The 23,789-nt window shown below is 43.2% G+C and overlaps 2 protein-coding genes across 4 annotated transcripts in view; one reads left to right on the top strand and one right to left on the bottom strand.

Moving 5' to 3' along the window:
• The window catches only part of Slc38a6 (solute carrier family 38 member 6), a 63,184-nt gene extending 48,949 nt beyond the window's left edge, over positions 1–14,235 (bottom strand). For 2 of the 3 annotated variants that reach the window (XM_059279913.1, XM_059279914.1), the window contains exons 1-3: positions 13,961–14,235; positions 12,386–12,516; positions 8,509–8,582 (exon numbers count right to left, since the gene is read on the bottom strand). In XM_059279913.1, coding sequence (XP_059135896.1) covers positions 8,509–8,582; positions 12,386–12,516; positions 13,961–14,068 — 313 coding nt within the window. In that variant the 5' untranslated portion in view covers positions 14,069–14,235. Of the gene's footprint in view, positions 1–7,290; positions 7,392–8,508; positions 8,588–12,385; positions 12,517–13,960 lie in introns of those variants that run through there. The other variant, XM_059279915.1, reaches the window with a different exon arrangement.
• On the top strand, positions 14,189–22,200 carry Trmt5 (tRNA methyltransferase 5). Its single transcript, XM_059279912.1, has 5 exons — positions 14,189–14,320; positions 15,697–16,349; positions 18,345–18,469; positions 19,810–20,461; positions 20,813–22,200. The coding sequence occupies exons 1-5, from the start codon at positions 14,316–14,318 to the stop codon at positions 20,890–20,892; spliced, it is 1,515 nt and encodes a 504-aa protein (XP_059135895.1). The 5' UTR covers positions 14,189–14,315; the 3' UTR covers positions 20,893–22,200.
• The last annotated feature ends 1,589 nt before the right edge of the window (positions 22,201–23,789 follow it).

Below are 23,789 nucleotides of genomic sequence, written 5' to 3'. Positions count from 1 at the left end.
ATGTGCATGCATGTTAATTTTTGAACCAGGGAAACGCAATGTCTCCATAGTTCTAATACTTCCACTCACCACCTAGCTCCAGCTTTCATGAAATGTCCTCATGTCACAGGCATGGTAGATGCTATGTGGTTTGGTTATAAATTCTCCTTCCAGGAACACAATTACCACACAAACGCAGGACACACTCTTATCAGAGCATCTGGAACTTTATCAAAAACTTATTTCTAAAGGAAAAGTCACACCAGCAACATGTCCTTTGTTTTTGTTTCTTTGTTATTTTCTACCTGTGGCATTTTGTTATCGTGAGCAGAGCTTAGTGCACCATGGCTGTGTTACTAATCATTACAAATTTGATGGCATAAAAAACAAAACAAGACAAAACAAACCAGAAACATCACCACTTCACAGTAAAGAAGAAGAAGAATGGACTATTTGGTCTTCATTGGAGTTACAGACTATGTCATGGGCTCTAGGAAGGACCAAAATTCTCTTTGGACAGAACAAGCAGTAGATTTTGGTATCTACCTTTACATTTTCAACCATGCCAGTGGGCCTCTCGTTCCTTGGGCAAAATCCTCATATTCTCCAGGATCTGAGACCTGTCTACCATCGAATTTCCTCCTTTGTATATTATTCACTACTGGTAGTAAGCTATTTTGGGTACATTGTGCACAATGTACAGAACATGTTAGTTAAAATCCTTTTCAGCTCAGTCTTCTAGAATATTCCAACTCTCATCCCCCCTCAACAGACAGTGCACACTCTTCCCTCCTCACTTCTTCTAGACTTCACACCGAGTCCTTGTACTTAGCACACTATAGTAGATACCATTTGGTCCTGTACTTGTTTCTCCTGCTAGGGCAATAGTTCTCAACCTTCCCAATGCTGAGAGCCTTTAAGACAGTTCCTCACGTTGATAAAATTATTTGCCTTGCTACTTCATAACTTTAATTTTGCTACTGTTATAAATCATAATGTAAATATCTGATATGCAGTATTGTGGAATATTATTTAAAGGTGTGTTGCATTTGTTTATGGTCCGGAACATTTGTTTAATGATGCAAAGATGGGTTGCATTCTTTTATGTTGTGTTTGTTTAACTCTGTGAAGTGTGTCACTTTGCCTGTCTAAAACACCTGATTGGTCTAATAAAAAGCTGGACAGCCAATAGCAAGGCAGGAGAAAGGACAGGCGGGGCTGGCAGGCAGAGAGAGTAAACAGGAGAAGAAATCTGGGAGGAAAAGAGAGCAAGGAGTGAAAAGAAAAGGAGGACTCCAGGGACCAGCCATCCAGCTACAGCAAGTCATGGAGAAAGAAATAAAGAAAGGTATACAGAAACAGAGGAAGGTAAAAGTCCAGAGGCAAAAGACAGATGGAACAATTTAAGAAAAGCTGGCTAGAAATAAGCCAAGCTAAGGCCAGGCATTTATAGGTAATAAGTCTCCATGTGAATTTATTTGGGAGCTGGATGGTGGGCCCCTCAAAAAGCCAAAGAGCAGACGAAAACAACTACAATACAGGAGATCTGATATGTGATCCCCAAAGGGTCACGACCCCCAGGCTGAGAACCACTGTGCTAGACTGAGTTTTTCAGGCAAGGAACTGATTATTTCTGTCTTCCTAACAGAGAAAAGAACACTGAAGGAGCAAACCTCTATCTGGTTTCAGGTTTAAGAACCATCTACCCACATACACTTCAAAGTCCACATCGTCACAAATGAACTTATTTTAAATTTGAGTCACCTCCGCCTTCTGTGTTAGCACCTCCATTAATGACCTTGCTACTAACCACATGGCCCAAAGCAGCCTTTCCCTTCAGTCACTGTCACTCCGACAACACTCCTGTTTTGACTCTGCTTAGCCCATCTCTTCCCTTTATCCCCTGCCTGTGGCCTGGATTCCATTCCTATTTATTCTTAAGACGTCTATACAGACCTAACCTCTCATCTCCACAAGTTCTGATCCTGGAAATTAGCACTAGCCACCCTGCAAATGATCCTGGGTGCAGTAAAGGTCTGGCAGCCGTGCTGGGCCTTGGTGAAAGGAACAGTCTCAGCGACAGTGACAGGGACAGTGGCAATCTGCTGTGCAGCTGCTGTCCTGGGAGTTTCCTTTCCTTCTCTCCTGGATTCCCCGTTCCTGTAACTCCCGAGTCTGGCAGCATACCCTCCACTGCGTATTCCAGAAGTGTACTTGAAGGACTGCCTCTCAGACCTTGCACATATGAAGTGTCATTACTGAAACTTCCCATGAATTTGTCTGGGTAGGGAATTCTGTTTTAGAATCAGTTCCCTGCACCCTAAGAATCGCAAAAAGACTGTTCTGTAATCCACTTTACAGCTCCGTGAAGACTTTAGCTAATCTGGGTCTTGGTTTTTGTCTCCTTGTTACGTGTATGAGGTGTGTATATGTAGTGTACTCACACTGGTATGTGGGTGCACACACTGTATAGAAGGCAGTCTCTTGCTGAACCCGGAGCTCGGGCTTTTTGGACAGGGTGGCAGTCACAGCCATTGCAGGACACCCGGCTTGTCACATGGATGCTATGTCCAAGCTTTCGTAACAGGCACTTCTAACCAAGTTATCTCCCCAGAGCTCCTGAGTTTTTGTTTGTTGTTTCTTCTGTGTAGACATTTAAGATACCATCCTTCTAAACTGGCTTCCCTATATTTACAATGCACTCAGTGTGAATTATTTCACAATGGTTATTACAGAAGGAACACCTCATTAGGGAAACGTGTTTTCTTTGGTTCTACCAGCTCCTCTGTTGATAACTTTGTCATTCCATTTATCTCCTTCTGTGGAAGTTCTCTGGTTTGCATGCTGGTTTCCCGGACTTTCTTCCTTCCTTCCTTCCTTCCTTCCTTCCTTCCTTCCTTCCTTCCTTTTCCTTCCTTCCCTGTCTCTGTCTCTGTCTCTCTCTCCTATGGCACTTGTGGTTTCTGAACACTTTTAATACTTTCTTGTTCTTCTTTAAGGATGCATTATTTTTTTCAAATCTCAGAATCCATATTTTCATTCTAGACTAGAAGAGATCCTCATTTGCTGATCCTTTGAAAAAGTATTTTTTTTTACATCATTTCCCTCTTCCCTTTCCTCCCTCTAAACCCTCTGACATATCCCTCCTTCCTCTTTCAAACTCATAGCCTCTTTTTCCATGAATTGTTGTTATATACATATATGTATATACATCTACATTCTTAAATACATAAATACAACCTGCTCAGTCTATATGTTATTTGTATGTATGTTTTCAGGGCTGACCATTTGGCATAGAATAATCAATTGGTTTGTTCTTCCCTGGAGAAGACTATTTCTCCCTTTCTCTCTCCCCTAGTTACCTGTTCTTCTTTATGTAGGGTTGAGGCCTTGTGAGCTTTTATGGATGCATTATTATTAATTTTTTACTTTTCATCTCATTCCTGTTTTGTTCTCACTCTCCATTTACTTTTCTTTAACAGATTATATTTTTAGGGCCTCAGTAAAATTAAGAAAATATAAGGTTGTGATATACCTCCTGCCCGACACATAATGCTACCTTCCTGCCATAGAGCAGTATTTCTGTTATTATCATGGAACTCTGCCCTGTCAATATCATACAAATCCACACCAGACATGAAGGTTCCCTCTTGGTACTGGACAGTCTATGGAACTTAATGAATGTATATCCACCATTATGCTATCACACGGCTCCTTTCCTCTGTCCTAAATATTCTCTATGCTCTTCCCATTCATTCACCCTTCCCTCCTGACCTGGTGACCACTGACTTCTTTACTCTTCATAGTTTTGCCTTTTCCACCATGTCAGATAGCTGGAACCAAATCATACACAATCCTTTCTGGTTAGTTTCTTTTTCTCTTAGTTGTATATATTTAAGGTATTCAACATGATGCTTTGATAAACATATGAAATTATGATATTCAAGGAAACAACAATATCCACTCAACCATCCCTCCCCTCCTCCCTCCCTCTTGTTTAAGAGGAACTAAAAATCTAGTCTCTTGGCAAATTTCCAATAAACTTCATATTAACAACAACCTGTACATCAGGTATCTAGACTCTTTATCCTGCTTAACTTTGTGTCCCTTAACCAAGAACTCACCATCTTCCCTCCCTTCCCCAGTGTCCCTGGCAAACAGTTTTATTCTGTTTTTGAAACTCAACCGTTTTAGTGTCCACACGTAAGTGAGAACATGCAGTTTTTCTTTCTGCTTGGCTTATTTCACTTATCATTATCATAATGTCTTCCAGGCTCCCCCATGCTCCCAGCACTGGCTAGACTCCCCTTTTGAGCCTGCTTTTAAAGGTTGGATGATATTCCAATACACATATAGATTACTGCTTATCCATCTACCTAAAGCTGTGGGATGTCTTTCTGTATGCTGTGGATATGTGTGGCTCCCACTGGATAATAAATAAAGCTGCAATGGTCTATGGCAGGGCAGGAAAAGGTTAGGTGGTACATTCAAACTGACAAGAAAGGGTAGAGTCAAGGAGACACCAGCCCGCCACCAAAGGAGCAACAAGATGCCAGCAGACAGGTAATGCCATGGCCATGTGGCAACATATAGATTAATAGGAATGGGTTAATTTAAGATGAAAAAGCTAGCTAGCAAGAAGCTAAAGCCATAGGCCATACAATTTGTAAATAATATAAGCCTCTGTGTTTACTTGGGCTGGAGTGGCTGAGGGACTGGGCAGGACACAGGAAAACTTCCAACTATACACACAGGTATTTCTATATTTCAGCACTGTGAATAATGCTGCAGTGAACAAGTAGCATAGGTTATCCCCACAAAGTATGGGTTTCATTTTCTATGTACACATACCTCAAGCAGAACTCTGGAGCATATGGTTTCTTTCACCCGATAACATGCTTTTATGAATTCTCCATGCTACTTCAGGGCCTGGCGGCTCACTCTTTATTAGTACAAAATAATTTTCTGTTGTTTCGATGTTACAGTCTGCTTAGTCATTCCTCAACTGAAGGGCATTTTGGTCACTCCCTGGCAATTATAAATAAAATTGCTACAAACATCTATATGCAAGTTTTGTGTAGACATAAAAGTCTGTGGGTAAATGCCAAGAGGGGTAAACCTGGCAGACCCTGTAGTACAAGTATAGCTTTGTAAGAATACATAACAACAGAAACAAAGCTGCCCAGCTGCATTCCAGGGTGGCTGGGAAGGCAGTTCTTGCTCCTCCCAGCATCTGTCGTGACACTGCTCTGGATCTGTCACCTGAGTATCTTTTCGAAGGCACCTCACTGCTGTTTCTGTGTTCTTTTTGTGGTTGTTTTAGCATGACTCTTTCTCTGAACTGTCTTGCACTACTTGGCTGTCCCTTGACACACTGTAAGGTACTGAGAGGATAAACGGAAGCTCTGGCTTACCAAGCGACCGGCATAATCACACAGCAGTCCCACAGGAAGAAGCCATGCCTTTCTTGAAAGGTGCCCCCGTTATTTGCAGCTTGAGGCATTTTATTTGGAAAAGAAGAAATTCTGTATGAAGTACTCCTCTAATCCTCAATGAGAGCCGATGCCCGCGCCAGCATTCTAGAACTGTTAGCGGGACTCGTCCTGGCTTGCCGACTTTCACTTACATTCTGCCTTCAGAAAGATGACTCAGGGTCAAGTGCAGGATTCTCTTTCACTTCCTCCAGAAAACAAGCCTCAAGGTTTGCATGGTGGGAAATGGCAGCAATTGGCTGTACAGCCTTGGGGAAACATGTCATCTCTTTTGGTCTCATTTTGCCAGTCTTTGGCACATATGACAAAATCTACCTCATGCAGTTGTCAGAAGATTACACGTGTAAATCTCTTCCGATACTGTGAGCACAGTCAATATAACAAATGCTATTCTTAAAGAGGCTTGAGTTTTCACGGCAGGTAAGAAGTAAAGGGAACTGGGCATGGTGGTGCATGCCGTTAATGCCAACACTTAGGAGGAAGAGGCAGGTGGAACTCTGTCAATTCGAGGTCAGCCAGGGCTACACAGGAAGTTCCAGGCCAGTCTGGAGAGAAGGCTCAGCCCTTAGGAGCACTGGCTGCTCTTCCAGAGGTCCTGAGTTCAATTCCCATCAATTGCATGGTAGCTCACGACCAAATGCCCTCTTGTGCACAACATACACAACAAAGCACCAATATACATACTTTTCTACATAAATGAAATAAATCTTAAAAAGAAAAAGAAGTTACAGGCCAGCCAGGGTTACTGGGGTGCTCTGAATGAGAATGATGTCCCCATAGGCTCATATATTTGAATGTTTGGTCTCCAGTCGGTGAAACTGTTTGGAAAAGATTAGGAGGTGTGGCCTTGTTGGAGGAGGTGTGTCACTGGTGGTCACTCAGCCCACACCAGGCGCATTCTAGCTTTTTTTCTGCCTGTTGCCCGCAGATCAGCTACTGTTCCAGCACCATGCCTGCCTGCCTGCTGCTGCCATGTTTCCCACCATGATGATCTGGGTTTTTCGAGTTGGGGAACAGTAGAAGATAAGGTCAGAAAATAGACAATGAACACACGGGGTCTGGGGAATGAAAGGTAAATGAGACTCCTGAAATAACTGACATCATTGAGATAAGTATTATGCCATTAAACCAATGAGTTTGAATGCACACCATGGTGATAATGTAGTGCACAGTGGGGATGAGGAGCCAGAAGCAGTACAGTGCTCCAGAACACTCATTCCCTCCTGGTAGTGATGTGGAGGCCAGGGTGGAGTGGGGGGTTGGGGGGTGGGGGGACGGGGGACAGGACAGGGACTGTTCTAACCCCAGAGCATAAACCATGTTTTCAAAGGATGACCAGCAGCCACCTGCTTCTGAGATTACATCATCTGTAAGACCTCACAGTCCTTTGGGATTCCGTCCCAGTGAGAACTCAGCATTCACCACGGATGACATCTTACATTCATGACTTTGTTTTACTCTAGGAAGGAAGTGTTGCCAAGACCATTTCACAGTCAATATACTAAGGCTGGGGGCATATGGCACCTTGACATGTCTCCTCAGGTCCCAAGAGAATCCTGACAGACTGCAACCCTGATTAAAATTTCAAGTAAGAGTGTTTCATGTGAAAAGACCCGTTCCTTTTATAAACATGAAATTTCCTCTTTGTCTTTCAACTCTAGACAAGAAAAGGAAGACATTACCTTTTATAAAGATTTAAAATAACTCTTTTCTGACCAGTACTCCAACTTGAACACAGCACCCTTTACGACAGTCAACTAAGAGGCGATTAGCACACGCTCCTCTCCAGTCTACGTGAGTGCATTGTGCAGGAGCCTACCTGGACTGAGAGCTTTACAGAGACTGAGGAATCGATCAGCGGAGACAGGGGCAGCACGTGAGTGGAGAGCCATGAGAGGTTAGTTCCCGGACCCAAGCCAGCTACAAAAGGAAAAGGGAAGGAAAGGGAGAGAGAAATAGACATTTTCACTGTGTGCCCCAGAGTTAAAGAACAAGTGTCAGAAATGTAAGGTTAAATGGTCCAAAGGATAAAATTAATATCACTTTTTAAAATTCCACAAATTTAAATACTACTCCCAAATAACTAAAATAAAACTGACTGCCACACACAGTTGACTAAAGTCTTAATCCTTTAATAGCACTTATCAAAAGAATGTATTACAATGTTAGAAGAACTATCCTAATTTAAAGAACTGTTTTCATGCAAAGAAGCTGCAATTGATATTCCTGGCAGGATTTACAAATGCTACTTGAAGGTATTATTCCTGAATTCAGGATGCTGCTATCACAGCTTGCTACCTTACACCTCTTTCGTTTTTTTTAAATCTGCCTGCACATTCACCCTGAGGGCAGAGGCATGCATCGGGAAGCCTGATGGTCAAAGCCATCCAACCACTGGTACAGTTGCAGCTCTGAGCTGTGAATCCTAAGTGGTTTTGCATAAGAATCACCTAGTTGATATGTTACAAAATCTGTTCATTAAAAAAAAAAAGATAGGAATTTCTGATGTATAAACAAGGGAAATAAAATAGAATGGTGGTTTTAGAACTTTGTTCAAGAGTCTTAAAATTCTCAAAAATTCCCTTTAGGGTTTTCATTTGTTTGAGCCTAGAATAATTCCACTTAAAAACTCTATTTTGTACATGTAGTTGCTTTGTTAAGTCTGAAAGCCACAAGACCAGTGAGAACAAATCGCGCTTGGCCATGCAGAGAGAGATAAAGCTTGTGTCGAACTTCAACATGAATCTAATCCAAAGATAAGAGAGAGAGGTGATACAAACCCCAGCTTTCATCCTCAGCTCAAGACATCAAAACCGATCACCACACCGTTAATGACATGTGCTCACTGGAAATTAGACTCTTCGAGGTGTGTGTCATGCTGGAGTTCCAAATGGGGTCTTGTTTGTGCTTGCTAAATATAGATGCTACCACTGAGCTGCACCTTCGCCCTCAGACTTCAGATCCGAGACACTCACTTCTTCTGCACATACAAACTCAAGAGACACGGGGTGGAGTGAGAGCGCAGTGTGTTACTCACCTGTCTGAATGCACATGCTCAGCAGGAGGTGGACTGAGTAGGAGGCCAGGAACGCAACTAACAGCAGCAGGAAACTGAAATATAGACGATCACACAGTTAAGGTTTCCCCAAGCTTGCTCTTTTTCGTGACATCTCATTACAGATTTCTTCACAGTCAAACGGTCATAGGGAATAGCTCGGAGTAGTAGAAGAACTACAGATATTAAAGAAATGATCGCTCTGTATTTACCGAGGTGCAGTTAAATGAAAATACGGTGCTTTGAAAATTAAAAGAGAAATCAAAAGGAACAAGCATTACTTGAAACACAAATTCCTCATTTTGCTCTGTCTGCTGACTGCCAGCTCAGCTTTCAGTGATCAACACGTTCCCTTTAATGACGCATTTTCCCCGGTCCAAGTCTCACTGTTTTCTTTGTGCCCTATCTCCCCAACTCCCTCCCCTTCCAGTGATGTGGACCCATTAACCAACCACAGCTTTACCTGGAATAACATGACAGCAATTCTTAGGCTCTGTGGAACATACACCTCTTACCAGCTCAAACCCAAACAATGCAATTAACACCTTCTAATAACATAATTTAAAAACCTGTGCCAACGCTGTGGAAATAAACAGCATAAATGATGCCTCTCCTTCTCAGGAAGATCCCAGCAGGACAGGCTTCTAGCTAGGCTGCTGTCCCCAGTGTACCACACAGAAGTTAAGAGAAATCCTCTCTGTGACTCATGTAATACTTATTAGTAAACAGCAAGCAGTCACTGAACTGACATCGGAGACCTCACAAGTTAACATCTGACAACCACCAAAGGGACCTCTGATTTGACAGTGAGACCACTGTCAGCGCTGTCCACCTGCATCTAAGACCCGTGACATAAAACAGGAAGTTCTCAGAGAGCTTTAAAAGAAGAGGCTCTCCGATTCTGAGTTGCCTGACAAGTCTCATGCAGTTTTTAGAATTGTCAACGCGTGTGAACGCATCCCACAACAAAACCAAAGCGGGCTACTTAAAAGCTGCTTTGCTTATCAAGAAACACAGGGAGAAGGGAGGAAAGTGAAATGAGATGTTGGCTTCTACTGACAAACGAGCCAAAGGAACCTGGTGCTGGGTGCTCAGTACGAGGTCTGGTTCCGGAAGATTGCACAGCTCAGAGCCAACATGAACTCGCAGAACCCAAACCAGCAGGTGACAGTGAACCACGACTATACAAAGCACTACGCGACCAACAGCCAGAAACCATGGGGCTAACTGGCTGGGGCGGTTGGCAAGAGAATGGCCCCCAGAGGCTCCTGGCCAGCACTGGGTGCTTGCTCAGCAGTTGGTGACCAAATCGGGAAGGATTCGGAGGTGTGTCTTGTCCCGTGCCTCTGGCCTGTGGATCAGGGTGAAAGCTCTCAGCTACTGCTCCAGTGCCATGCCTGCCTGTCTGCCTGCGGCCAGCCACACTCCCCAGCATGGTGATGGTGGACTAACCCTCGGACATTGTGACGAAGCCCCCAATAACTGCTTTCTTTTATAAGCAGCCTTGGGCACGGTGTCTGGTCACAGCAATAGAACAGTACGAAGTCACAGGCCCATAATCAACTCTTGAAAATAGCCACAGAACTGATATTAACTTGCATGGCTGACAAGTCTTGATTCACACTGGACAACCTGACATACATTAACTTGAATAAGAGGCTTTTAAAAAATTATAAATGAGTGTAAATCAAGTTTTTGTTTTTTTTTTTTTAAAAAAAAACAATCTTAGCCACATTTTTAGATTAGTAAAAATCAACACCAGTCCTGTACTGTATAATGATGTCTGGGTTACCAATGAGGTCTTAGTGATACTATGGCTGTTTTCGTGTCATAGAGCAACATATTACTCACAGTCATGTTGAAGCTGGGGAAAACATACTACTATACTGCCAATCACACAAAGTGTAGTACATGCTTTTACATCTGGTATAGATTATTCACCAAGAATAAATAATCAAATCATTGGTTTATGTATTTATTATATTACTATACTGTATTTTTTAAATCATGATTTTAGAGTACACTTTTATTGTCATTTCTGTTGGTTGGTTGGTTTTTTGAGGCAGGGTTTCATGTAGCTTAGGCTGGTCTTGAACTTATTGGCTGAAGAAGACCCTGAACTCCTGATCTTCTTGTCTCTACCTCTCAACTACCGGGATTACAGGTGTGAAGCATGTTCCTTCTTGTTATGGAGGGATGTTAACCGTAATGCAGTCTCTGACTAATCCTCCAGGTGTGAAGCAGGGTCCTTCTTGTTATGGAGGATGTTAAGCGTAACGCAGTCTCTGACCAATCCTCCAGGAGCTTCAGAAAAGGCCTGTTGGGCCATAGCTTCAGCTGTGTTGCCCTGAAGACCTCCCAGGGGAAGAGGATGGAGACTGAGGTTGGTGATCCTGGCTCTCAGGTAGGGAGTATGTTTGTGTCTTAGTTTTAAAGAAAAAAGTTTAAAAAGTAAAATACTAAAATAAAAGCAGATTAAACTTTTAAAAACCTTATAGAATAAGGACATAAAGAAAGGAAGGTTTTCAGGCTGGAGAGATGGCTCAGTGGTTAAGAGCACTGACTGCTCTTCCAGAGGTTCTGAGTTCAATTCCCAGCAACCACATTGTGGCTCACAACCACTTGTAATGAGATCTGGTGTCCTCTTCTGGCCTGCAGAGACACATGCAGGCAAAATACTGTATACATAATAAATAAATAAATCTTAAAAAAAAAAGAAAGGAAGGTTTTATATGGTAAATGACATGTTTGTACTTTAAGCTGTTATAGCAAGAATCAAAAAGTTAAAAACAAAACAAAAGACCCTTAAAACTAGTCCTCCAGCCAGGCAGTGGTGGTGTACTCCTTTAATCCCAGCACTTGGGAGGCAGAAGGAGGCAGATCTTTGTGGTTCGAGGCCAGCCTGGTCTACAAAGTAACTTCCAGGACAGCAGGGCTACACAGAGAAACCCTGTCTCAAAAAACAAAGAAAAACAAAACAAACAAACAGTCCTCCAACCTCTTCTCCCAGTCATGTCCTATTCAGGAACATCACTTTTCTTTCACTAAATCTCTTGCATGTTTAGATGCACAAAGACCATTATGCTACAACGGCTTTACTGCACTAACAACAGAATGCATTATACTACATGATCGTTAGCCTAGGAGCAACAGGCTGCACCATACAGCGTAGATGTGTGAGCGGCCTCGTCACCTACGTGTGTTCGAGTACACTCTATATAGATCACTCAACAATGAATCAGGCTAGCGCTGCGCTTCAGAACCGTTAGCCATGGCTGCTCCATTTGGTTCAGCAATGACAATTCCCAAAGTAAAGTCATTCGGGCCTTAGTGACTAAAGTAACTTGTTTTTCTAGATTCTCACCCTCTGTGCCCCTATGGACCCTAGTAATGAGTGACCAGGAAAAGATGCTTATCTATCACGTGACATCCTCACCACTCACCTCACTCCCCTAGCTACCTCTAGCAACCACCTGCCAAAAAGGGAAACATTACAGTGGCCTTCCTCCTTCCCTTTTTGTGCCCTGTAACTAACTACCCCAGCCTGTAAGGCAACAGGCTCAGATTCTTACACCAGAGGTCCCCCCTCTGCAGGTCCTTTTCCAACTAAAGCCCACACTGTCTGAAGAGTCACTGATTTCCGTCTTGATGTTCTTCCAAGAGCACACATCCCTCAAGCAGTGCCTGATGGCGGTATTCAGCATTCCTCCAAACCACAGATTAGTGAGGCATAAGGGTGACAAAACAATGCCAAAACCTCAGCAATCATCCACCTGGAAACTGTAGACCAGTAACTTCTGGAACCGGAATTCTTTATCAAAATGAAAAAGTGATGATAAAATACGAAAACAGGCCTCACCTAAATCCAAGGATACCGGTATTAGCCATCACATAAGCTAATCCAAGGATGCCGCTTCCCATGATGGCGTTCATCACATTGAAGACTGAGAAACCAAATGAAACACCCGGAGATCGCTGTCTGTGAGGTTCCTGTAAACACACAGTTTCGCCACTTTAAACGTCCAAATGAGGAATTTAAAAATCTGTCGAAACATCCCTGTCAAATTAGGGAGGCGATCTACAAACCTGAGAATTTGTGTGCAACACTAACTACATAACCAGGACAGGTCTTCTGTCCATATAACACAAGCTAGAGTCATCTGAGAAGAGGAAACCTCAGCTGAGAGAATACCCTCATCAGACTAGCCTGTAGGCAAGCCTGTGGGGGGCATTTTCCTGACCAACATGGAAGGGCACAGCCCACTTTGGGTGGTGCCATCCCTGGGCAGGCCCTCCTGCCTGAAAGAAAGCAAGTTGAGCAAGCCAGAAGGGGCAAGCCAAAAAGCAGTGTTCCTCCATGACCTCTGCTTCCGTTTCTGCTTCCAGGTTCCTGCCCTGACTTCTCTTCATGATGGACTATAGCTGTAAGATGAAATAAACCCTTTCCTCCCCAAGTTGCTTCTTGTCACAGGCTTTATCACAGCACCAGAAAGCAAATTCAGATACAGCACTTGTTCCTTTCCTTTTGACCTATTGGTGCAATTTGAGGAACCTGGTCTTTCAGAAAAAGACCTCCTCCAGTACAGGGCCCAGGCTGGCCTCAGGAGGAGCCATGGCCTTTCTTGTGACTTCAAGGGATCAAGATAAGGTAAACAAAGGGTGGAGACTGAGAGAAGGAAGAGGCCTCAGCTCACGTGATTCCTGATGAATCCCTGTGTCAGCATGGAACTGCTGTCCATAACTGTTCCTCCCCAAGAACTAGGGCTGCAAAACTAACCTTTTATTTATATACCTAATGAATTAAGTCTGCCCAGCAAGGACGATCAGGAATACCTTACAGGGACAACAGAAGCAAAACTATCGACTGTTACCGTATAAGGATTCAGTTAAAGTGGAGTCCCAGGACTGGAAAGCAGTACTGGGTTAGGGCGCTTGTCTAGCATGCCCAAGGTCCTGGGCTGGATCTTCGGCACCGAAGAGGGGGCGGGGGTCCCGGGGCTCACACAGCCTACTACCCCGGCTTTAGGTTAAGGACAAGCTGCGTGCGTACAGATCCCTCTCCTCGTCCTCACTTACAGGGACATCTGTATTAAAGTGCCTAGAGCTCACCTTACCCTTCGCCCCATGATTAAGTCCAAAAAAGAAATCATCTCGTGATTCTTGCAAAGACCTCACAAGACTGGAGGAAATTGAAAGGCGACAAAGATACAAAACAACTGTGAGTCACAAAACCCTGGCTCATCCCGCCGGGCCGGTGTCCCAAGCCCCACTCTGGACTGAGCGTGCCAAGCGACTGCCACATTCCAAACTCGGCTGGGGTCAGTGGTTCGAGTCCCACCCCGGGGTCCGTCCCCTCACGTCCAGAACTCTTCAAGCGAGCGCTTGGAGGATGCTGCAGGGCAGCAGCCCCGCGCTGTTAGCGGAGCCCACTTACGTTGCTTAGCAACGGGCTCCACTCTTCCGCAGCCGCCGCCTCCTCCGGCTGCTGGGCAGAGACGTACCAGCCCGGCTCGGCTTGGTTGCTGCCCCGCGACGCCTGCATGCTGCTCCGCGGCCGACTACCAAGTCCATCGGCGAGCCTCTGGTCCGGCCCCACGCGCCCGGTGGAGCCGCGTCAGGGGCGGAGTTACGGGCCTGGCCCTTCCGGGTTCCCGTACCTTCCCGCGGCCCGGAATTGCGGAGCGAGTCCGCCGGAGCGGACTCTCTACGCTCCCTCTGCGGCCAACAGTGATGACGTCGCCGAGGCCACGCCCACCCCCAGAAGACACCTTGCCGAGCTGCACCAGAGCATGAGGTGAGGGTTCTGGTCTTCGTCCGCCCTCCGGGACTTGGGAAGGGGCGCCTGGTGAAGGGGTTGCAAGGGTCCCGGGTGATGAGGAAGATCGGACGGTCCGGCGGCAGCAGCCGTGCTCCAGTTAAACGCCTGGGGAGGGCTGGGGTGTATGTAGCTCGGTGGCTTGAACGATTGCCGAGCATGAGTATTGCCCAGGATTAGATTGCCAGTACCACGAAAATCTTTTCATGGTTTTTTATCCACATTTTACAAATAATAAATGGACACCTAGAATTACTGAGTTTCAGTATAGTCTAGTGTAACTCTAAACTTCATTGCTTTATAGTATAGTGGCCTGGGACAGGACCCTTTACCACTTACTTGGTGTTTTAAAAGATGAAGTGAACAGCTAATACTGTGCTTCAAACACACAGTCAAGCCTCGTCCATCAAAATACGGAAGCCAAGGCACTTCAGGCAAGGCCCAAGACACTACAGTATGAATGGCATCCTAGCAATAAACTAAGGCCACGTGGGAGGGGAGAGGATCTCGTTTACCCAGGCTGGCCTGGAGGATGAATTTCTGTATTCTCCTGCCTTGCCTGCTCTTCTGAGTGGAGTGTTGGACTCAGAGACCTGCACCGCTGTACCCATTATGCAGTGCTGAAAGCCCATGGATTTGTGTGTGCATGCCAGGCAAAGCACTCTTCTGGCTGAGCTATATCTCCAGCCCTTAAGGTCATTCTTAACCAAGGTTTTTGTCTTCTGAGATTGGTCTCAAATGCATCCCAGGCTGGCTTTGAACTTTTAACCCTCCTGTCTCCCTATTGCTGAGATTACAGACAGGCACCACTGTGGCTGATATAAGTGATGCTGGGAATAGACCCCCAAGGCTTCATGCATTCTAGGCGAGCTACCTTTTAGGCCTTGCTGAACCACTTACCAGCCACACAACTTTGGGTGATTAACTTACTCTTTAGTTTACAAAGTTCATAATAAAGCTTCTGATACAAATGCCTGTAAGAATATCCTAGAAAATATGGCCATTGGTGGCATCCAATATAGTAACCATTTCATTTAGAGATCCCCCTTAACTCAGACTTCACACTTCCAATTCTCTGTGTGTTCTGTAGAAAATTGTGAGCAGAAGTCATTGAATATGGGGAGGCAGCTGGACTGCTAATCCTTCTGTTAGAAGGGCAAGCGGACTGAAGACACAAATTTATTGTTTAACCAGTGACAAAAATCGTACTGTCCTGCAAGAGAGACTGTCCCCCCATGCCTTTCAGACTTTCAGTCAGCACTTAGCAGGTGATTTAAAAGAGTCTGTTTTCATTCTCAAGCCGTTGTGAATGGACTCCTGTGTAGTTTGATGGTGTTTTTGAATCTTTTTCTTAGAATCTTATGGAAGCCATTGGGATTCTCAAGAAGACTTCTGCAAGTAGAATGGTGCCGCCCCAGTGAATCTGTATCTTTGTCCGCAATCACAAGGACATTGGTACCAAGGCTTAGGAAAACACCTAGTGTTTTTTGGTTGGGTCAGAGACAAGGATTCTCAACCATGCCAGAAACAGAAGCAAGTATGAGAGATCCTGAGTTATTTTCACCACCCTCTGGTGTTCGAGGAATGACAGAACTGGATAGGACAGCTTTTAAAAAGACGGTGTCCATCCCAGTGCTCAAAGCGAGGAAAGAGGTCGTCAACAGATTGATGCGCGCCCTCAAGAGAGTAGCCCTGCAGCGCCCGGGCATAAAGCGTGTCGTTGAAGATCCCGAAGATGAGGACAGTAGACTCATCATGTTGGATCCCTTCAAAATGCTCTCCGTTGAGTCCTTTGAGAAGGCAGAACTCGGTGCTTTAGAAGAACTCGATGTCAGTCCACAGTTATCCGAATACAATTTGGAACTAACTTATGAAAACTTTAAGTCAGAAGAAATTTTGAGAGCTGTGCTTCCGGAAGGTCAAGACGTGACCTCAGGGTTCAGCAGGGTTGGGCACATCGCACACCTGAATCTCCGAGACCATCAGCTGCCGTTCAAGCATTTAATTGGTAGGTGTATTATAGTCAGATTCATGTTCTAGAAAAAAAAAAAAATGACTGATTCTAACTTTAGTGCTTCAATTTTTACTTTAAAATGCTAACTTAGAGAAGCAGGGTCGTTTAGTTTTAATCTGAAGGCAAACCGTAAGCACCATCCCTGTTTTTGGAGAGCCTTTTGGAATATCTTCTCTCTAGTCACAGGATTGGCATAGACTTTGGGTCTCCTGACACACACACACACACACACACACACACACACACACACACATACACACACACACACACAAAGCTGTGTTCTGTGTTGAACGTAATTCTTTCAGTCCAAAAAGCCATTAGGCCTCTGGGACAATGTTCAGTACTAGGTTTCAAAAATGGCAGTGTTTTACTTAGAGTCAGATATACAGTGCTGTTCACCTATTGATTTAGCTAATTACGCCTCTTCTTTATGTTAAGCACTTTAAGACATTTTAAGTGTTCCTAGCTGTTCAGAAACTAACGAACACACCACTGTTGTAGCTCCACGGAGACCCAAGGCCTTTACTCTTTAGATGGAAGACGAGTCAAAATCATTTTATATAAATACTCGGCGTCCATGCACTCTGTGGATTACTGCTCTTTTTAATACAATAATTTTCAAAACCTTTGGGAATTACTCACAGCTTTAAGATGCAGTAGTCAGTGTTTTGCACGGCTGGGACTTGATACTGCCATTCTGCTTCTCTGTTTTTATTAACATAGACACTGATCCTGTGCAGTAGTGACCCTGAGAAAGGGGATTAGGTGCAATGTCAGATGTGGGCTACCTACCCACATGCCAGTGCCTGCCTACCCTAACTCAAAACGTCCTTTGGTCATGCTTGGTTTTTAATTTTTCATAAAGTGCTCAAGGGTTAAAAATAAAACACTTCCGGCTGGCGATAGCGCTCAGTGGGCCTACCAAATAAGTGCAAAGCTCTTAAGTTTTTGCTATGGAGTTGTAGAATTGCTTTTAATGTTTTAACATTTCATTTAAAATTAACTTTTATATCTTGAAAGCTGGTGGGAGGCAACACAGCTCTGAATATGTGGGCCGCACAAACTGGACTTGATGGGTGGGGAAAAAAGACACAAAATTGGGTGGGTAGGGAGGGGGGATGGGATGGATCTGGGAGGAGTTGGGGAAGGGAGTTAATAGCCTCAAACTCATTGCAGAAATTCTCAAAAAAATTTTTTTAATTGAGTTCAGATATTTGAAGCAGAACATGGTAAGTGAGCCATTGATTCATTATTTTTATTGTATTCTGAATTCTGAAATTCTCATTGCATTTCAGCTAATTTATATTCAGTACATTTTACTAACTCACAGATGAAGTTCTTTCCTTATGAAATGAGAGCATATAGATCTTTATAAAATTTTAATGTTGGCAAAAAGATACAGACTTAATTAAAGAGCAACAGTAAGTCATTTTTGATGTTTATTTTTGTCTTTGTAGCTTCTCAGCTATGATCAATATTCGACTAAAAGAACATTTTTAGTGTCTGTCCGACTCTGAAGAACCCGAGTCTCCTTGGTTGTAAACATTGCTGCCTGAAATACATTTCCAAACTGGAGGCATTTGTTTCAAACCCAGAGTAAAAGAAACCTTTGGTGCGAGGCCAACAGGAACAAGCACGTCTTTGCTGGCATTTCAGGGACCGTTTGCTGTTCAGGGTCTTCATAGCCTCTCATTCCATCCTTTGCCAGTTTCATATTTGTGTTTATTTGACTGTGTTTAACAAAAATGTGGAAAACGATAGACCACAAGTCCTCAAAAAAAATTTTTTTTTAAGGTACCCATAAATTCTACATAGGCTGTAATTCATTAACTTATCTCTTTGATTTTTTTTAGAATTGTAGGTAGAATTACACACACCAAGTACAGCTTTTATTTGTAAACCAAAAGAAAATGTAGTTCATTTCTGTTAAGTATTTTTAATGATAATTTCACAAACAAGCAGTATTTATAATGAATTTTCACATTTTAGGCCAAGTTATGATTGACAAAAACCCAGGACTCACATCGGCAGTAAATAAAACCAGCAATATTGATAATACATACCGAAATTTCCAAATGGAGGTGCTGTCTGGAGAGGAGAAAATGCTAACCAAGGTACTGCACTGTAATACCAACCCAAAGTGAACAGAAAGACTGATGCTTGGAATCAAGACGGCATGTTCACAGTATGCCCCTGGACAGTTAAGGGACAGAGCAAGCTTTGGAACATTTGTGAAAAGTAGTTCTTGAAACATCCACCTGCCAGGTTATTCCTGGGCACTCTCAGGGGGCAGACACTAAAATGCCTCCAGCCCTGGCCAGAAGTGTTTGGTTTGGTCCAAGGGGGAAGGTAATATACCAATATCAAATTAGGGCCCCAGGAAACAGAAGAAAGATATAGCATATTTGTCTAAGTTAGGGACTTTCTGGTCTTTGATTCTTTGCTCATAAAATGAGGAGCTTAAAATGTCTGATTTATAGATATGAAATTTGTAAAATTTTAGTAATTGTTGTCTAAAAACATATGAGATGAATTTCTAAACAGTCTTATTAAATAAGAAACACAGAACCAAATACAGGGTAATAGCTGAAGAGATCAGAGAAATAGCGAATAGCCAAGAATAGCCTTAGCTTACCACCGCGCAGTAGCTTGCCCAGAGAGAGCTTCTTCCTGTCTAAACTGTGCTTTTATTGCCTTCCTGTTCTGCCTTCTCATTGGTTCTAAGCCCAGCCACATGACTTTCTCGTCACTGCCTGTCTATACAGACCTCCAGGTCTCTATGGTTGGTGCTGGGATTAAAGGCTTGTGTCACCACGCTTGGCTGTATCCTTGACCACACACAGACTCTGCCTGCCATGTGATCGGATTAAGGGCGTGGGCTGCCACCGCCTGACTTCTGTTTATGGCTTGCTATAACCTCTGATCTCCAGGCAAACTTTATTTATTAGCATACAAATAAAATCACATTTCAGCACCATTAAAATACCACCACAAACATAGATACCCCAAATTCCAACATGTCCCTTTACAACCCGCGTGCTGTAGAGAGGCGCTTGCTTGCTGTGTGGAAGTGCTCTAGAAGAGGAAGGCTTCAGATGATTCTGTTGTTTTCTTTCTTCATCTGGGAACATAAGCCAGTTAGTCGGCCTCTCCGCACAGCATTCCTTGTGTGAATTGGAATCAACTTTATGACCCTTTAGGATGGGAACAATTATTTAGCTTTGGAGAACTGACTTTTCACATGAAAAAGGTGAATGCAAGATATTAACTGGCCGCAGAAATGGTATAAACACCAGGAGTCTAACCAGAAAGTTTTTAAGTGAAGTTATTTGCTCCTATGGCTGTAACATGTACACGTATGTTCTCATGTGTACATACACAACCTATGCAGTTTCAGTGGGCAGACTTTAAATCCAGTGAGATTAACTAAAAACCTGATACCCTTCCTTTTCAGGTTCGAGAAAATAATTACACATATGAGTTTGATTTCTCCAAAGTCTACTGGAATCCTCGTCTCTCTACAGAACACGGCCGCATCACTGAGCTTCTCCGCCCTGGAGATGTCTTGTTTGATGTTTTTGCTGGGGTTGGGCCTTTTGCCATACCAGCAGCAAGGAAAAACTGCACAGTATTTGCCAACGATCTCAATCCGGAGTCCCATAAATGGCTGTTGCACAATTGTAAGCTGAATAAAGTTGACCAAAAAGTGAAAGTCTTCAACATGGATGGAAAAGACTTCCTCCAAGGACCGGTCAGAGAAGAGTTAATGCGGCAGCTAGGACTGTCGACCGAAGCAAAACCCTCTGTCCACATTGTCATGAACTTGCCAGCAAAGGCCATAGAGTTTCTCGGTGTTTTCAGGTCACTCCTAGACGGGCAGCCAAGCAGCAGTGAGTTCCTTCCCACAGTACACTGTTACTGCTTCTCCAAAGACGCCAATCCTGCTCAGGATGTCTGTCAGCGAGCTGGAGATGTGTTAGGCGTTCCCTTGGAGGCAAGTAGTTCAGTTCACCTGGTGAGAAACGTGGCCCCTAACAAGGAAATGCTGTGTATCACCTTCCAGATTCCTGCTGCTACACTCTACAAGACCCAGGCCCTCAGTGTAGGTGAGCAAGTTCTTGAGACTGGAGTGGGGAGTATCATACCTTTAACATAGCTTGTGTGTGTGTGTGTGTGTGTGTGTGTGTGTGTGTGTGTGTGTGTGTAAGGTTTGGAAGTGGGAAAATTAAACTAGTTCCAGTCATTTTGTTTGTGATACCTTGCCACTTAGCTTAGAATGTTTCTTCAAGTTTTAGCATGGTATGTGGTTTAGTCTAATAGGCTTGTTAAAATAATAGATCTACAGCAGTGTTCTTTAAGGTGACTGAATGAAAAAAATCTAAAGAATATCTTCTTTAAAAAAAGTTGTATTCAACTGTTAAAAATCCTCTAAAATGGGTTTTCTGAATTTGTTACAGAGAATCCCGAAGAGCCATCTCTTAAACGGCAGAGGACAGATGATTCCGTCTCAGAACCACAAATTACATCAGATTCTTAGTTGGAAATGCTTTCTCCATCTCTCCAGTAAATTTTTTGTAAAGAAGTACAATTTGTATGTTTTGATAAACTTTAACTATCAGGTATTTGTAATTGAGCCCTTATATTTTGCTCCTATAAATGGAACATTACCAAAGTAAAATTTAACTGAAGTAAGCTGAACTTGTATAGTAGACGGCTTTGTTGTTGGAATTTCAGGCATGAACCACCATTGTCCAGCACAGTTTTAAAGTAGAATTGGGATGGGCCAGTAAGAAGGCTCAGTGAGTAGAGGTGCTTGCTGCCAAGCCTGAGGACCTGAGTTTGATCCCTGGGACCAACATGGTCAAAGGAGACACTTGTGAAAGTTCTCCTCTCACCTCGTGTGTGCACCAAGGCACTCATGCATACACAGATGCGAAATAAATGAACAAATTAATAAATTAAAAATCTAAATTATATAACCATTTTACAATCAAGTTATTTTTATTAGATAAATGGTTTTTTAATAGTGTCTGTCCCTCAGAGAGACAGTTTTTAAAAACTGAGCGACTATATTCTGCTTAACTAGGAAAGCATTTAACTACATTGTAGTTATTAGTGGAAAAATGTGATTATTTTATGTAACTTCTCTACTACCAATTAGCAGTATAACAGTAATACAAAGTTAAATTATTTAGATGAGGAATAGGAAACCCACACCTTCCAGGCCACATCTGGCATAATGGCCTATGACAGGAGGATTTGCTTTATTGAAAAATAATAACATTTTGTGACATGGAACTTACATGGAATTTGAGTTTTGAGGTTTTGGTGTGCATGAAGTTTGATTGGCACCTGCCCTTCCAGTTAGTTTTCATACTGTCTACAGCTGCTGCCACAATAGACAGCAGAGTGGAGCAATTAGAGCATAGACCTCGAGGTGACACTCATGGCCATACTGCAGCTTGGTGTGCTACACATCCCGGGGACATGGTTAGAACTCAGGAGACAGCATTTTGAATGCTGTGCACATAACCACACTACACTTTGTTGTTTAGGGACAAGAGTCTCACACTCTAGCTCACTCTGACCCAGAATTTACTATGCAGCCCAGGTTGGGCTTGAACTTACAGCAACCCTCCTGCCTCAGCCTCCCAGATGACAGGTGAGTCACCATGCCCAGCTTCACAAATTTCATTCTTTTGTGAGTAGTGCCTACTCATTATATCAGGAGAAATAGACCTTGGATATATTATGCTTTGAAGTTTCAGTGGGGTATGGATTATTTTGATATCAGTTAGATGACAAAGCATCTATACCCTTGTCCAAAAAAAAGAAAAAGAAATAACAGTATGCATTATATTACTGCACCAAGTACTTGTCTCAACTTTTAAATAATTCAGGAAAATTCAAAGCCAGGATAGCAAATAAAACAAAAATTAGGTTATAACTTCTAAGTCCCCAAATGACTTTTAGCCAATTAAAGAAAGCCATTTACTGTTGCTGAGTTAATTGTGTTTGAATGTAGCAACTGGAGAACTGTATCCAGAGAAAATAAACATGTGTAAGAGGATTGGCCTTTGGCAAGAACAGTTGTCAGTTAAGAACAGTGGGACCAGTGTCAGTAGGCAGCTGAGGAGGTAAAGGATTCTGCCCTGGCTTTTAAGGGGCTGACAGATGTTGCTAATACTGCTCAGGTCTTTGAAGCTTTGTGACCAGGCTTGAAATAACTAAAGATTAGTCTCTGTGACTGCTCTCTGCGTGGAACTATGAATGAAAACGGAGCTTTGAAAACACTATAATGTACAACCAAAGTAGAATTTGCTAAGTCTCTCATCAGTGACATTTTAGAAAGCATGTGGAGCGGAGGGCTTAGTTGGACCCGTTTATAAAGCTCGTGAAAATGTTAGCAGTTTAAAGCTTATACCTGTTCACTGTGTTATTTAGCAAGTACCTCTTGAAAAGGTTGTAGTCTTTCGTGTGTGACTGAACCAGTTGTATCCGTGGGAAACCTCATTTGTTTCATGACTAATAGTCCACCCGTTCCTTGAGTTCTGTCAGCAATTGAGGCCGAGATCTACCCTAACATGTACCACCTAATTTAATTTGTTTATCAAGAGTAAAGTTTGTGATTTAAAAGAATAGTTTAAATTGTGTGCGTTTGTGTGTGTGCACATGCCTGTGTGCACTCGCCATGGAACACTTGTGGAGGTCAGAGGACAACTTCATGGAGTTGGTTTTTCTACCTTTATGTGGTTTCTGGAGATGGAACTCAAGTCATCAGGCTTTCGAGGTGAAACCTTTACATGCTGAGCTTTATTATTGGCCCTAAAGATTATACATTTTTAGCTTCTGACCCAATACAGATTTTTCTCAACAAGAAGAACCATCCTTAAACATTATTCTGGAATACTGAATAACTTCAGAAATGAACTTTATGAGGACTTGGGATTTGATGTCTTTTAGAAGTTTGGTATGTTGGGGTATTGTTGCAAATGCCAAGGGAATGTCTCCACATCAAGCTATTTACTGCAATTAAGGAGCTTCCACCAGTAAAACTAGAACCTACTCATGTGCCCTGTAATGACAAATACCAGGAAAAGAATCTAATCCTCTTAAAAATGCCTTCCTACTCCTCCCAGAAGCCAGGGGTTGCAAAATAAAAGGCCCAGTGCCAGGTGTGGGATACCTCCCCTTGAGTTGTTGATCAGAGGTGTGCTGGAGACCCACAAAACAGTACAGGCTTTTGCCACTGCTCTTGGCTGTCCACCAGAACTTGATGGTAAGACCCTATTGCTAGAGACACCAAACACACTTTGGTCATAAGACATGGAGAGGTCTAGCTGATACCAGGGAGCTTCCTCCTTACTGACTAGCTTTCATAGCTATACAATCTACTGTGGGTGGAGGGGGGGTGGGGAAATGTCAACAGTTTTA

The sequence above is a fragment of the Peromyscus eremicus genome, chromosome 14 (assembly GCF_949786415.1).
Source record: "Peromyscus eremicus chromosome 14, PerEre_H2_v1, whole genome shotgun sequence".
NCBI classification, from domain to species: Eukaryota; Metazoa; Chordata; class Mammalia; order Rodentia; family Cricetidae; genus Peromyscus; species Peromyscus eremicus.
This window is presented reverse-complemented; position numbering and strand designations above follow the sequence as displayed.

Coding starts and splice junctions, on each gene's coding strand:
- Trmt5 (XM_059279912.1), top strand. Junction 16,350..18,344: donor GCCGTTCAAGCATTTAATTG/GTAGGTGTATTA, acceptor TTCACATTTTAG/GCCAAGTTATGATTGACAAA. Junction 20,462..20,812: donor GACCCAGGCCCTCAGTGTAG/GTGAGCAAGTTC, acceptor AATTTGTTACAG/AGAATCCCGAAGAGCCATCT.